The 15,634-nt window shown below is 48.8% G+C and overlaps 1 protein-coding gene across 2 annotated transcripts; it reads left to right on the forward strand.

Annotated features, from left to right (window-relative positions):
• Nucleotides 1–2,793: 2,793 nt before the first annotated feature.
• Nucleotides 2,794–15,517, forward strand: zhx3b (zinc fingers and homeoboxes 3b). 2 transcript variants are annotated; one of them, XM_058050749.1, is made up of 7 exons: nucleotides 2,794–2,947; nucleotides 8,970–9,854; nucleotides 9,929–10,015; nucleotides 10,091–11,608; nucleotides 13,465–14,139; nucleotides 14,453–14,693; nucleotides 14,784–15,517. In XM_058050749.1, exons 2-7 carry the CDS (start codon nucleotides 9,108–9,110, stop codon nucleotides 14,792–14,794), a joined length of 3,279 nt encoding a protein of 1,092 aa, XP_057906732.1. In that variant the 5' UTR covers nucleotides 2,794–2,947; nucleotides 8,970–9,107; the 3' UTR covers nucleotides 14,795–15,517. The 2 variants fall into 2 exon arrangements, with proteins under 2 accessions (XP_057906732.1, XP_057906731.1); XM_058050748.1 differs by having other exon boundaries at nucleotides 2,846–3,228.
• The last annotated feature ends 117 nt before the right edge of the window (nucleotides 15,518–15,634 follow it).

Below are 15,634 nucleotides of genomic sequence, written 5' to 3' on the forward strand. Positions count from 1 at the left end.
CGTGCGCAACACCGTTTGACCCCGACAGGAACAGCCAATCAGAGAGTGCGACGTCCCTGCCTGTTCGTTGCCAGTCAGGGCAAATCCCCTACAGCGACATCAAGTGGTCAATAAATGTAAACGCTCCAACTAACGCCAGCCCTCCAGAGTCAGTCTCACTGAAACACGTCCAGTACTGGTCTGAGGACAGTAACTTGATGCTTGTTATTCTGAAGCACAGGAGCATAAGTATGTTGAGAGGAAATATAATTCAATTGTTTTGAATGGTTACAGTGTATACTACATTACACAGACAACCAAACAACCATGCCCACCCACATTCATACCTATGGACAATTTGGAGTCGCCATTTAACCTAGCATGTTTTTGGAATGGGGGAGGAAACCGGGGAGAACATGCAAACTACTCACAGAGATGGCCGAGGGTGGAATTGAACTATGGTCAATTAGCCTGCGTGCTAACCACTCGTCCGTCATGCAGCCAAAAATAATATAAAAGTTTTGATATACTGGTACACTGAAGGGCCGCACTAAACAAAAAATGATCTGTATTGTTTTTGCAATCCACCCATCCTTTCATTTTCTATGCCGCTTATCCTCACTCGGGTCGCGGGTATGCTGGAGCCTATCACAGCTGACCGATTGGCCGCATTGGTCTATCGCATTTCGACCCCAACAGCCATTCATTTGTGTTCAACACACTAATGTCCAGCAGAGGGCCTCGCTGAGCCTGATAACGTAGCTCCACATTATTACAACCCGAAGCCCAGCTCTTCTGGCCTAGCTGAACCGTGATAGTATATGTTGGGGGGTACACAGTATACACAGTATTCTACCACCAGTATTCTACCACAACAACGCAGTATTCTACCACAACAACACAGTATTCCACCCCAACAACACAGTATTCCACCCCAACAACACAGTATTCCACCACAACAACGCAGTATTCTACCACAACAACACAGTATTCCACCCCAACAACACAGTATTCCACCCCAACAACACAGTATTCCACCACAACAACCCAATATTCTACCACAACAACCCAATATTCTACCACAAATACACAGTATTCTACCACAACGACACAGTATTCTACCACAAATACACAGTACTTTACCACAACAACCCAATATTCCACCACAACAACACAGTATTCTACCACGACACACAGTATTCTACCACAACATAGAATTCTACCACAAATACACAGTATTCTACCACAACAACCCAATATTCCACCACAACAACATAGTATTCTAACACAAATACACAGTATTCTGCCACAACATAGAATTGTACCACAAATACACAGTATTCTATCACAACAACCCAGTATTCCACCACAACACCATATTCTACCACAAATACACAGTATTCCACCACAACAACCCAATATTCCACCACAAATACACAGTATTCAACCACAAAGACACATTATGCTACCACAAATACACAGTATTCTACCACAACAACATAAAATTCTACCACAACAACATCGAATTCTACCACAAATACACAGTATTCTACCACAACAACCCAATATTCCACCACAACACAGTATTCTACCACAAGTACACAGTATTTTACCAGAACAACATACTAGAATTCTACCACAACACAGTATTCTACCACAAATACACAAACATTTTCTACACCCAGCTGTGGATATTTTAGGCGTGCCCATGCTCAACTAGATTGGGAGTTCGCTAGTCAAAACAGGACACTAGTGGTGTGCGATACTGCTAGATTTGGTATCAATCCCACAAGTAAAGTATCGCCAATATGGATAGATACCTAAAAGACTTAAGTTGGACGAGTCATCCATCTAAATATGAATGAACTGTTATGACCTTTTTTTCTGGTGATTTGCCTTCTAGATTATTCATCAGTTAAAAAATTCTATTTGAGTTTATAAGTAAATATAAAATGCCTGATTAGTACAATAAAAGTTGTTTTGGAAACAACATAAAAGCCTAGAAAATGACCTCTCAACAAATATTTTTAGACTTAAAAGAAACTCTTCTGTCAAGTAGCACAGATTCCACACAGCCAGGCTGCGTCTTGTTGGACAGGAGACCAACTGTAGCCTAAGTATCCATCACTAGTGATACCAACGTTGGATCCATAGTATCGATATGTGGATCGATCCACAAGTGCACCAAGCTTAGTTCAAAGTTCCGATCTTTAACTTGCAAAAGTGAAGGAGAAACGGGCCTGGTTTTAACCTGCAGACTGGCTGTATATTGTTGCTGCATGAAATACAGTTAGAAGCACCACAAACCCTCCAAACCTGTTCCATTCAGTTGACATCCTTGTGTGGGTGTTTGTGGAAGGGTTTAAAATGTCTTCTGCGCTGGCATTGAAGAGTGTTTCATGAAATGCTTATTTTATTATGATTGGCTGGAGTGGACCATTTGAAAATGGATTCCCTGCCATTGCAAATGCATGTGACCGATCAACTTGAGACTAAGTCTACATAGCTATTGATACTTCATGTGCTAATGGTAAAGTGTACCTAAAATATGCTTAACAGATCTACAATAAAAACTTCATGTTTACACACCATGATGAATAATTCCCAAACTCCTTAGAATAAATACAAAAGTAAAAACAGACAACACTGTAATGAGGAAATCCAGAATATGAATTACACTGAATTCAAGGTAGATTAAGAGCGGTGTTGTTTTGCTTGTTTACATTGTAAGCTTTTGCCTGCGAGTAGCGGGCTTGCATGGGGAACATGGAGCAACTTGTGAGTGCCTGTCTCTTTAAGAGAGGTCACCTGGGGGAGACAGGTGTGTAAAACGTGTTAAAGCAGTCCCGTGCGCCTTGGAGCTGCACCGGGACGCTTGACCCCGACTCCCCGATGTTGGGAGACAAAGCCATGGCGGCCAGGCTTCTGTTGGGCTCCTCGCTCTCACGCCAACTCCACCGTCAGTGACGTAGGTATCACGTGTCTGTCTCTTCCCTCGCTACGTCCGCCGTGTTTTCCTCCCCTTCGCTGGCTGCTTTCACGCTGGAACCACTCGAAATAAACAAGTCTGAGCTGAAGGGGTGGTTGTGGTCGCCAGCAGCCGGGCTCCAGTGTCTCGCCACCGGCGGATGGACCGAACAGCTTCCACCTTGAAGTTACCATCAATGAGGCGCAGACCTCCCGTCAATTACTGGTTCCGCTGAGCTCACATCATTGAAAACTTTTTGTGTGCGTGTCGACAACGGTGAGGTGAGTGTGGCTTCCTGGTCTCCATTAGCTGAAGGCCGGTTTGCCTTCGCCGAACTCCGCCGCGGTGGAGCGTCCACCTTCGCGGGCTACGGCCAGCTGCACGTCGCCTGCTTAAAATGGCGACAGCTTACGGACGGGGGAGAGGGTTGTTCTAGAGCTGAGGGGTGTTTGTCTTTTTTTTCTTGGGTGCTTTTCGTCTTATTGTCAAGCCCCCCCCCAAGTTGGATCACTCCGCCTGCCTAACTTGAGCGGAAGGTGAACACGCATCGTTTAGGCGAATGTTTGACGCAGCTGCGCGTTTAAGCGATGACGTTCCCATCCGGCTGCTTAGACTTGAATGGAAAACACTGTTGTCTAATTGCACTTTTGAAAGTTGCTAGCAGCCTTTTTGCTTCTCTTTGAATGCTCCTGGCTCTCATGTGTCTTTTAAACGAACAGCTAGAATGTGATGCTGGATAGTTAACTTGTCAACAATGAGTTTGCATGTTGGCCTGGGAATGATGTGGGGGGGGGGGGGGGTGACTTAACATGCAATGCAACCAGTCTATCACTGGGAATGGAGTGTGTGTGTGGGGGGGTTAACATGCCACAGGCCTGCATGCAATATGCAACCAGTCAGTGTTTGCTGGGAGAATAAGTCAAGTTTTACTGTAGTAAAGGCAGCAAGCATCAAAATGTGGAAGGCCAATGTGCACCTCAAGCTAGCCGTGTTTTTGTGCTGTTTCAGTGTTGGTTCTCTTCAGATGGCTTTCTCCAATTAGGTTTTCACCTGACAGAAGATCCCTTAATTGCCTTTGCACATTGGTTTCTTTAATACCTTTCCTCTCCTTCCATTTGATCCTCCTCTATACCAAAGTCGCTCTTTTCGCACCCCTCCTTCATAAGCTTCATCATTTGTTGGCATAGCTTTACCCAGCTGACATGCAGCTCGGTGTCTCCTGACCAAGAGTCTTCAGAAGACACGGTTATCCACTCCCACATCCAACCATGGCGGGGTTGGGTGAGCAACAGCCTCAGCTCTGCACTGCTCTGCTCTGCTGGTTAACAGCTTGTGATGTCAGCCATTTTAGGTTGGACAGCACAGACCACGATGCTCCGCCATTTTTTCTCTCTCTCTCTCTCTCTCTCCCTCCCTCACTCGCTATTCAGTATCCCAGTTCTGCATGCCCCAGCAGAAGCCACAGCAATGCCGGCCTTCACGGCCCACATGGCCATCTGCTCCCTGACCTTAGAGTTGCCCAGAGGATGGGCTGACCCAATGGGAAACTGTCATTGAAGTGTTCCCAGTATTGAGCAGGAGGCGTGGGCGATCAAAGAGGATGTTTGGGAGAGTGGTGACTGCACTGAATAGAATGAGCAAAAGCCACACATGGGCAGATGCTACTGTAGCTTAGAGATGGAGTTCATTCGCTAGCACAGAGAGGTTATTCTTAAGACGTTACCCTTGGGCTTTGACACCACCTGCAGGGCCTTAGTTACTGCAGGCCAAAAACCGGAGCAACAAAGAGCAGGAACAGGGCGGTAACCCAGGCAAATGCCTGGAAGGGTACTCAGGCGTGAGGTCAACAGGAAGAGTCGGCCAATAACTTTCCTTGGAGACCACACCTAGCTGGGAAACGTCCGAGGGAGGTACTGAAATAGGACAGGACAGCAGGACGGGGTGGCTCCAAATTCAGCTAACAAACAAACCGCTCTCAACCCAGTCATTGGTTGTCTAACGGCTGTGTGTGTAATGTGCTGGTGGAGGGTTTAAGGGGTAGGAGGTGGTTGCCATGGGGACAGTAACACACCAGTGGCGCTGCCGGCCTGTCTCCCTCGGCCAAACATGCTGCAAGGGGGAGGAACTGTGGGGGGGAAGGGGGTAGGAGGGAGGGGTGACGTAAAAATACAAGCAAGGCTGCATGAAACGGAGTAAACAGGCAGTGGTACGTCTATTAAGGAGAACAGCGTCACCAAGAATGTCTGCTGCTTAGTGATGAGTGTTTATCAAGTGGCTGTGCTATGCTATGCTAGATAGCCAAGCTCGCTGGGTTCCTAGTAGGCATGTATGGAGGTGTATATGTGTGCACCCATCTGCTATTATTGGCCTACACTATGAGGAGTCAACGCAGGCCTTCACAAACGTCAGGCCGGCAGATAAAGAGGTCAAGCTCTGCAGAGCCACTGACCAGGCGTGGATAATAAAGCAGGGGGCCAAAGAACATGTTTGTGTCACAGGGAGACCTGTGACACTCGTACAGGAAAACGAGTCACCTCCTTACCATTGTATACAAACCACACACAGCCATGCAGGCAACCACCCCCGCACGCCATATACAAACACATATGCGCCCTCACTCACCCAACCCCACCCAACCCCCATCTCTCACAGGAAACCCACATGGCAAATAACGCCACAAACCCGGCATCACCACAACATGACAGCCAACTTGAAGGCACAGTGCTGTTCCTAGCGCAGCCTGCATTGTGCTTCATTTGTGTCCTCACTTGAATGAGGTGCAGGTGGGTGCAACTTTGCACACTCATTTGTGTGGAACGTGAGACAAGAACGTTACTCTGTCCCTCACAACAGCCGTTGATTGAGGTTCCATTTACACCGTTGTTGTGTTGGCTGGACTGCAATGTCAAAGCATTATGTAGCTCATGTCCACTGGCTGAGAAGCTTCTTGACTTGGAACATTCCAGGCTGAGCGGGGGGCGGGGTCACTCTGTGATTGTAGCTTGGAGCAAAGAGGGGCTGTTGGAGAGCGGGGGTGGGCGGGATGGTGTTTACAGGGGGGTATTGGGAAGCAAAATTCCTCTGTGACACACCTCCGCACTTCCTCCATGACAGTTAACACCCCTCCTTGCCCCAAAGTGCCGTTCCATCCCCCGCCATCCTCTCACGTTGGCCTCACCCAATGCAACCACACGAGACTGTCTACCCATAAGCCTTTGTGTCGGTCATGTGACTGCTCTGCCTGGGCAGAATGCTGCCCTCTGATGCAGAACTGAATGGCAAAAGAGTAGGAGGCCGTGTACAAAGCCAAGCCAGGGGCAGTAACTCTCCTTGGTTTAAGGGGGGTGCACAAAGGCATAAGGGGCATCACGCTCCTTCGACCGTAGCAGATGGTTTTGCCTGTTAACCCCTCACATCCTCCACTATGCTGCCATGGCGAGTAAAGACATGGATGAAGAAAATAACTGCTGAAGTCGACGTGTATTTTATCTAAGGGGGACCTATTATGCTCCTTATCAGCCTTTTGTATTGACCTGTGGACTCCTATAGAGCAGCTACACACGAGAACCCACACACAAAGCTTTCTAGATTACAGCTGTCTTTCCTTGGATTTCCTGCTTCCCAGCCGAACGGTCTGTTTTCATTTATTCCACCCACGGCCCGCCTCCAGGCACGCCCACTCCGCCGATTGGTCACACTCCTGAGGACTTCCGGACAGCTGCTGAACCCCGCTTTGTAATTTTGGTGGTATAGGAGTTGACAATAAATGGGGTGGAAATGAAGTCATAAGACGTTTTGGGGGACTACCCGTGTTTAAAAAAAAAAAAACTCTGGTAGGGAAAAAAAGGTATGAGCACCTCCAGACATGGCTGAGCTTTTAGTTTGCAAGCATACAGGTAATACTCACTCCACTCCATGTATGCAGACTCTAGAATTCTCAACCAGACAACCACTTTTGTTTGATGACTCACAGAAAATAAACATTTGGGACACTGATAAATTCTTACTTACAACTTGCTCTTCTGACTCTTTGACACAACCAATTGACGTCAGGCTTCATTCAGCAGCAGTTTGGCGAATAGTCCAGCTTCATGTTGCTCACAAAACAGTCCCGTTTGAAATGCTGCTGACAGATGAAAATATTATTCTCTTGCTGGCCCGGAATCAAGCAACTCCAAGCACTTGTGCCTGATGCTCATTAGACCCGAATAAATGTCTCCTAGGAGCCACTGCTAACATCGTAAACAGAGCCAAGCAGAGCTAGGGGGAGGGCAGGCCTGCAGCATATCTGGGCATGCCCATATCAGGAAGTTTGGATCGTACCGACATCACAAAGCTCAGTGTTGGGGAAAAAACTCACTGAAAGCGAGCACTCAGGACCATCCCAAACATGGTTTATCACCAGAATTCAACATGGTAACTACATGTTCAGGGCAGAAACGTGGAAACGCATCATCGTTCCCTTAACAAAGCTTTGTATGATGTCACAGAAAGTGTCATAAATTCATAAAAATAATTTCAAGTAAAGATAGTATTGTTTGAAATGTTGCTCCCACGTGAAGTGATGCTTGGTGCAAACGTTTAGAGTGTTTGTCATCACAAAAGAGAAACTTTGCCGGTGTTTGGAGAAGGACAGGTTTCTGACTTGGCAAACGTTTTGATTTGGCATGCGTCTACTAACAACTGTGCCTTGTGTTGGGGGGAGGGGCTTTCAGAGGCTTTTGGATCGTTGGCCATCGTTTGAATTTGAGCAATTCCGTTTCCTTGTTTTCAATTCCGGTTCCTAACGATTCTCTATTTCGATTCATTTCAGAGGGAGGGTCGTATAAAGTTAGCATGGTTGAAATGAGGGCGCTAACCAAAGTTTTGGATGAAATGTCTGTCTCCAAAGTTTTTCTTGAATAATATGACCTTTTTTATGAATTACTTATGACCATGACATCCTCCCAGGGCTATTAATAACTTATTAATAACAGTATATAAGTACCAACCATTGAACATGAACATAAATATTTAGAAGAGTCTTTATATAGGAGGACAGGTTGACAAATGAGTATTTTAAAAAGTTTATGAAAAATCAATGACACATATCCTGTAGTTAATGCTGGAGAGTGTAAGAATAGACAAAGTGGAACTTGAATCTCCAATTTGAAAAACTAACTTCACCGTGGTAAACAAGTCAAGGGAATAGAGTAACGCGGTCTGGTCAACTTCCTGGCTAAATCTAGCTGGATATTTCAACTGGCCCCCATATTCACAGTATAACGTATCAGTAGTTTGTTGCTTCCATGCTGGCATAAGATACACCTCATTTATTGTTCTGCGTACCTGATTGGTTGACACAAGTCCGGACTAGCATGTCAAAAACGGGTCAGTAAACTGTGAATCCGGGGGTGTTTTTAATCCTGTGAGGGGTGCATCCTTCTTTACTCAGTCCTCATTTTTTGAACAATTTCAGCCAAACTAGCAAGTGCCGTCACACACTGTCCATACGTGACTGATATTGTATGGATACACGCCATATGGAGGTGAAATAAATGTTACCTTTGATAAGACTGTTAGATTTGTACAGTTCTACCAACCAAGTGCCCCCAAGCTGAGGGATGTTCTCACAATATATCGTGATAATATTTGTCAAGGTGTGCAAGTTACACAGGCTACAGAAGACCGACCCCCCCGCCCCCCAATGCTCTTTCTGTAGGGGGTGTGTCTTGAAGGAGAGGAAGTGATACAGTGACGTGGGGGAGGGGAAAGAAACGGGACAGGATGACTCCCAGACGGCCTTTGGTGAGGAGGCAGGGTGGGCTTAACGTCGCATGGCGAAAGGAAGCTTTTTCCAAGGTTCAGTAAGGCCTTGGAACAGAGGGGAGACTGCTGTGCCCAGCGTGAAGTGAGCTCTCACAACTTAATTGCCAATACACTTCTCGTGTTTGGAATTGAACTTCTCATGAAGAAAACCACACCTGGTATATTTTCGCTCATACTTGCAACTGATGAATGTTTTGGAATCTTTTTCCTCCAGGCTGCCATGAGAGCTACAAGTGGATGTCGGGACGCGCTGTGGATTCCCCCTCCCTCCATGTCTGGCCTGTAGGCACCAGAAACCGCCCATTCTCCCAAGCGCACCCTTCTCACAGCCCCCCTCCCACTGTGTGGCCACATGATGGCCAGCAAGAGGAAGTCCACTATTCCTTGTATGATCCCCAGCAAGATTATACACCAGTCTGAGGCTGTTGGCCACGGCATTCCTCTTCTTCAGCGGCAAGTTGTCATTTCTGGAAGGAGTGCACCCAGCCCCTCCAGCCCAGATTCTCCCAAGTCAGACGCAGCGGATCCTGTCATTGATGACACAGGAACATATACCTGCAAGCCTTGCAACTTTGAAACTTATGACCTTAATTTGTTCTTGGACCATGTGTACGCCGGGCACCCAGAATTCCGTTCTGACCCAGGTTTCCTCTGTGTGAGCTGTGGGTTTTCTGCGCTTAAATTTGAGGGACTGGCTTTGCATAATGCCAGGATTCACCCCAGCATGTTGAACAGCCCTCTGCAGCTGAGAAAGATGGACCGGAGGGTGGTGGTGGAGCAGACGATTGTAGCTGGGATGGACGATGGAAAGGACGAGATTTCCATCACTAAAACTCCTATCATGAGGATGCTGAAGGGGAAATCTGAGCCTAAACGGATTGTGGTGTCTCAGCCAATTTCTGATGGTCCTTCCCCTGACCTACACCCCATCTCCAGCCCAAAGGAGCCCGAGAGAAAAGAGACCACGGTTGCAGTGACCCCGGTGGCCCATGTACCCACAATTGTCCACAACGGCACAACAAAGGTCACGCTGCCCTCAGCAATTCAGATCGTCAACGGCTCCGGGGCTTTACCTGTTCTCAAAACCCCCATTACACAGGTGACTTGCACTCTTGGCTGAGTCCTGCTTTCCTTTTCGTTGGAGAACCTCATGGTTTCTGAAATCCTTTTTAGGTCCTTTCTGTTCCGAACAAGAGCCTGTATCAGTCTTCTCCCATCACAGCCTCCTCCGATGCCTCAGCTTCCAAGAATCTCCCCAAGGTAATACTTGTTTTTCTAGCGTTGCATGATTGTCCCTTGAAACACTTTGTTCACAGTCCAAATGTTCCCATTCAGGTGATGATTCCTTTGAGCAGCATCCCCACCTACAATGCCTCCATGGACTCCTCATCCTTTTTGAAGACATCCTTTGGCAAGTTCCCATACCCCACCAAGGCAGAGCTCTGCTACCTGACTGTGGTTACAAAGTTCCCAGAGGAACAGATCAAGATCTGGTTCACGGCACAGAGACTCAAACAAGGGATTAGCTGGTCTCCCGAGGAGATCGAGGAGGCCAGGAGGAAAATGTTCAACACCATCATCCATACTGCACCCACCAGCACACACAGTCAGCCACAGAGTCGCCAGCAGAGTCCTGCTCAACCCACAATCACGCTCCTGGGGGCCACTGGCATCCCTCAAATCTTGCAGGGCTCTCTTGTTAGCCCGGGCGGCGTGATCGTCACGCAGCCTGTGGTGGCCAATGGCATTCAGGTCAGCAGTGCCCCCGTGGCACTAGCCGTCACCCCCAAGCCCCAGGCAGCAGCCAGGCCCATGATGCAGGCCCGACCTGCTGCCGCCCTAGTGGCCGACAAGGGCACCAGCATGCTTTTGGAGGCGGTGGCCAGCAGCAGTACAGGGAGCAACGTCATCGGCAGCAGTAGGAGTGAAGGGGGGGCTGCTAGCGGCCAGGCCAGCATCATCAACTTGGCTCTGGGTAGCAATAATCACGGCAATGCAAAGGTGAGTCATGTCGCCGTGAAACACAACAGTCCTCGTGGCAGGAGCAATGGTACCACCAGCAGCCAGGCTGGGACGCCTCAAGGCGCCACCGATGGAAACCCCCAAGTCAGCAAAACCACCAACAGCGGCACCATGCAGAGTGAGCATAAAGGGGCCACAGACGGCAGGCCTTCAAGTGGCAGCCACCCAGTGGACAGCAACGGACAAAAGCCCACAGACGTGAATGGTAGTGGTACCGAAAATGGCACCTCCAGCACAAGAGCAGATGATCTGGACCCAAGCACAAGCGACCCCTTCAGAATGGACGAGGCCTCCTCCCCTTCCTCCAAATCTTCGTCCCCGTCTCCCGCGGCAGGCGGCGCCAGTGGCTGCCTGAGTTCCCGCAGCATCAGTGCATTCCTGGATCCCGCTCTGTCCAAGGGCAAGAAGTCTCAGGAGCAGCTCAACACCCTCAAGGACAGCTTTCTGAGCAACCAGTACCCAGACCAGGAGGAGGTGGACCGCCTCATCTCTCTGACCGGGCTCACCGTGCGAGAAGTGCGTAAGTGGTTCAGCGATCGGCGCTACCACTTTCGCAACCTTAAAGGCCCACGCTCCGGCACGGGCGCGGCCAACAGGTCTTCGGCGGGGATTGGTCTGTCAGGGGGCGCTGATGCCGGCGACTCCAGCCCTATGGATCTTTCTGAAAACAGCAGCAGTGGTGCAAAAACTCCCCAGCACAGTTCTGCTCCTCTGAGCCCGACCTCCTCCACTCATACGCCCACCTCCCCCACCACTCCCTCACGCAGACTGCCCAGATCTCCTTCTCCTGATTTCACAGCGGTCCGCTACAGGGAGAGAGAACCCCACCAGGTGAGTCTTGGCTGCTCACCCCCCGCCCCCCCCGTCATTTTATATCAAACGATGACGCAAACGGTCAGCCTGAAGAACTGGCATGTCGGGGAAGGGGGCCAGCTGTTTCTGTAAATACCATCGATCCAAGTACTCTGATCCACATCCAGCATCCCAGATAGACCAATAGGAACTAAGGAACTAGAACATCTTATAGACCAGAACTACACACATCTAGAACACACTCATCTTTATTGATGACTGGCTGGAAAAGTGGAGTGGAGCGTAGGGAACGGAGGAGACGTTCACACGCGGTTCCACTGTCGTCTCATACAACCTTAGCTGAAGGAATGGGGGGGGCTGTGTGCTTATATATATATATTTTCATACATTTTCTACTACTTATCCTCATAAGGGTCACAGGGGTGCTGGAGCCTATCCCAGCTGTCTTGGGGCGAGAGGACTGGTGGCCAGCCAATCACAGGGCACATATAGACAAACAACCATTCCCACCCACATTCATACCTATGGACAATTTGGAGTGGCCAATTAACCTGTTAGCCAATTAGCATGTTTTTGGAATGGGGGAGGAAACCAGAGTACCCGGAGAAAAACATCCCCACAGCATGATGCTGCCACCACCATGCTTCACTGTAGGGATGGTATTGGCCTGGTGATGAGCAGTGCCTGGTTTCCTCCAAACATGGCGCCTGGCATTCACACCAAAGAGTTCAATCTTTGTCTCATCAGACCAGAGAATTTTGTTTCTCATGGTCTGAGAGTCATTCAGGTGCTTTTTGGCAAATTCCAGACGGGCTGCCATGTTCCTTTTACTAAGGAGTGGTTTTCGTCTGGCCACTCTACCATACAGGCCTGATTGGTGGATTGCTGCAGAGATGGTTGTCCTTCTGGAAGGCTCTCCTCTCTCTACAGAGGAACGCTGGAGCTCTGACAGAGTGTCCATCGGGGCCTTGGTCACCTCCCTGACTAAGGCCCTTCTTCCCCGATGCCTCAAGACAATCCTGTCTCGCAGGTCTACAGACAGTTCTTTTGACTTCATGCTTGGTGTTTGTGCTCTGACATGCACAGTCAACTGTGGGACCTTATATAGACAGGTGTGTGCCTTTCCAAATCATGTCCAATCAACTGAATTTACTGCAGGTGGACTCCAATTAAGCTGTAGAAAGATCTCAAGGATGATCAGTGGAAAAAAGATGCTCCTGAGCTCAATTTTGAGCTTCATGGCAAAGGCTGTGAATACTTATGTAAATGTGATTTCTTAGTTTTCTATTTTTAATAAATTCAAAAAAAGTCAAAAAAAAACTTTTTCACATTGTCATAATGGAGTATTTTGTGTAGAATTGTGAGGTAAGAGATTAAATTAATACAATTTGGAATGAGGCTGTAACATGACAAAATGTAGAAAAAGTGAAGCGCTGTGAATACTTTCCGGATGCAATGTAGATCGGCCATAGAAAGACGCTGGGGTATCTCCTGGTCAGGTCGCATGTTTTAGAACATCTGGTGATGGTCACCAGGCTGTTTGAATGCCAAACCAGGTAACACAGGTAAATAGCATGCAAGGATTAGGATCAGGATCAGGATTAGGATTATGTGTGCTTCTCATCACCCTACTGAAATAATGGCCAGACTATTGATGAGTCTCCATGCCGTCTCTGGTAACACCCAACTCCTTAGATGAAAGGATCCAGTCCAGTACAAGCTGCCCCTCGCCCCCCAACTTGGGCCATTATTTAATAGGGTGACGTTGGTACACGTGTCAGTTGGTAACTCCGAAAGAAAGTCTGTCGCCACTAATGCTAATCGACATGCTAATGCTGATCAACTCGGTTGCTGCCTCTTCTCGTTTTGTTCAGATAAAAGCACTGGAGGCCAGCTTCGCCCGAGAGCCGGAGCCATTGGCGGAAGAAGTGGACAGACTGCGATGTGAGACCAAGATGACCAGGAGGGAGATCCATAACTGGTTCACAGAGAGGAGGAAGAAAGCTGCAGCGGATGAGAAAAGGAAGGAGGAGGCGGGGCGGGCGCTCGGAGGAGGGGAAGAAGGGGAGCCGACGGAGACCCATGGAGAGGAGAGACTAAACGATGAACTCAAAGTCAACCCCATCAAGATCAACCTGAAGATGCTGAAGGTGACCGAGGCTAACGGTAAATCGGAGGGTGAGGCGCCCGACTGCCCCGTCCTCACTGTTCAGTCCGGCACCCCCGTGAACCACGTGCCGGCACTCGCCCCCAAACCCCCAGTCCTGCGAGGAAAGAAGACGGCCGAGCAGCTGCACCTCCTCAAGCAAGTCTACGCCCGGACCCAGTGGCCCAGCGCCACTCAGTACGATGAACTCCTCTCGGGCACGGGGCTGCCCCGACCCGATGTGGTGCGCTGGTTTGGGGACTGTCGCTACATGCAGAAGAACAGTCAGGTCAAGTGGCTGGAGGCTTACCAGAACATGGCCCTGGAGGAGGACTTGCAGAAGGACAAGGCTCACGTCCTCCAGGCCCACCTGGATGTCGGCGGCAGCCAGGAAGAGGCACAGGTAGTGACCCCAAACCAGACGTAGAAACACTGTAGGGTATCTTCAGTACCACAATACTGAATGTAGTACGGGTGTCCTGGGAAGCACCGCCTGTTGGCTTGTGATGCTTGGGTCTTCTGTCTCTCATCAGGTTTTGGGAAAAAGGGTCAAACTTCAAATGTCATCCAGTTAGAATAAAAGAATACCTACATTTAGGGTGGGTTTCCGATTTTTGTAGTAGAGCCTTAAGTTTCCATGGGTGGACAGAACTGCTACTGCTACTGTTGTTCAGGGCATCACCCTTCTTGGGCTCAACTGTTTTTTCTTGCTGCAGTTGCAGGAACTGGCCAAGGCTACCGGCCTGACAACAGACCTGGTGCGGCATTGGTTCGCCACCAAAGCATCTGTGGCTCCAAGGGAGCAGTCGGCACCCCAGCCGCCATTATCTGAAGGCTCCTCCCCTTTGGAGCCACACCCAAGAGGGGGGAGGAACGAGAAAATAGAGCAGTCGCTGTGCGGCGCTGCAAGCCAAGTGGACAGCGGAAAAACTGACAAGACCGTACCTCGAGCGACAGGTGCCTTGTGTCTTTGCTTAGGACAAACCAAAGTTGATACTAGACTGCGGGCTTAACTCTTTCATCTTCTGACTCTCATCATCACAACAGGAGCAGATTGAGGCGTTTCTCTGCCGTGGTGGTCTTTGGAGCTCCGGACAGCCTGGAAACCGAACCCCCCACCTTCTGTTTGGCCTTTTCCTGTCCTTCCTGCTCGTTCCAAGATGCTGCCGCCATGCTCTGTACAGACTGTTGACGTAGAAATGGAGTTTATGGACGTACAAACTGAGGCTAGAGTACGAGTAGATTCAGCAGATGTTGAGCAGGGCCGGGGCGAGGTTGTCTTCTTCGGTTGTCAACGAGTGTGTTCGTGTTCACACTGTCGATTGTTTTGCTGCCGGGTGTTTCCTGAAGCCTTAAACGTAAAAACACCACGTCGTTGCACTCACTCAAGAGGCCAACTTGCACGTGAAGCACATCGGAAGAAAAACTAAGCACTGATGGATCTTGGAGCAAAGCTGGGTTCTTTTTCAGTTGCGTGGGCTACATAGTTCTACATAGTCATCGTCATGTCCAAGCATGTCCGTACCGTAGCGGTTTTGGAGCAGGATTCCCTTAGCAGAGACTACAATGTCATCTCTGGCTTTTCTATTCATCCAAAGAACAGAAAACTAATAGAAGATGGAGTATTTCTTTGTGCTCCTTGATGTTGTCCGTTTGTTTTTAATGGAACTTTCTTACGTACATTTGACTGTAGAAGAACTGAACCTTTCCAGAGTTCCCTACTTAGGTTCAATGTATGATTTTTACAGGTGGTATTTGCAGAATAAACTGAATGTAATGAAGTGTTGGCTCCAGGGCTCATTACTAGTAGAAATCGGAATAGCATCACATTTTGTGGAAAACAAACACGATCTCCGCCAGACTTGAGTGAGCAAACATGACCTTTGCATGCTAAGGAG

Source organism: Doryrhamphus excisus, chromosome 16 (genome assembly GCF_030265055.1).
Source record: "Doryrhamphus excisus isolate RoL2022-K1 chromosome 16, RoL_Dexc_1.0, whole genome shotgun sequence".
Lineage (NCBI taxonomy): Eukaryota > Metazoa > Chordata > Actinopteri > Syngnathiformes > Syngnathidae > Doryrhamphus > Doryrhamphus excisus.

Coding starts and splice junctions, on each gene's coding strand:
- zhx3b (XM_058050749.1), top strand. CDS start 9,108: ATGATGGCCAGCAAGAGGAAGTCCACTATTCCTTGTATGATCCCCAGC. Junction 9,855..9,928: donor TCAAAACCCCCATTACACAG/GTGACTTGCACT, acceptor AATCCTTTTTAG/GTCCTTTCTGTTCCGAACAA. Junction 10,016..10,090: donor CTTCCAAGAATCTCCCCAAG/GTAATACTTGTT, acceptor GTTCCCATTCAG/GTGATGATTCCTTTGAGCAG.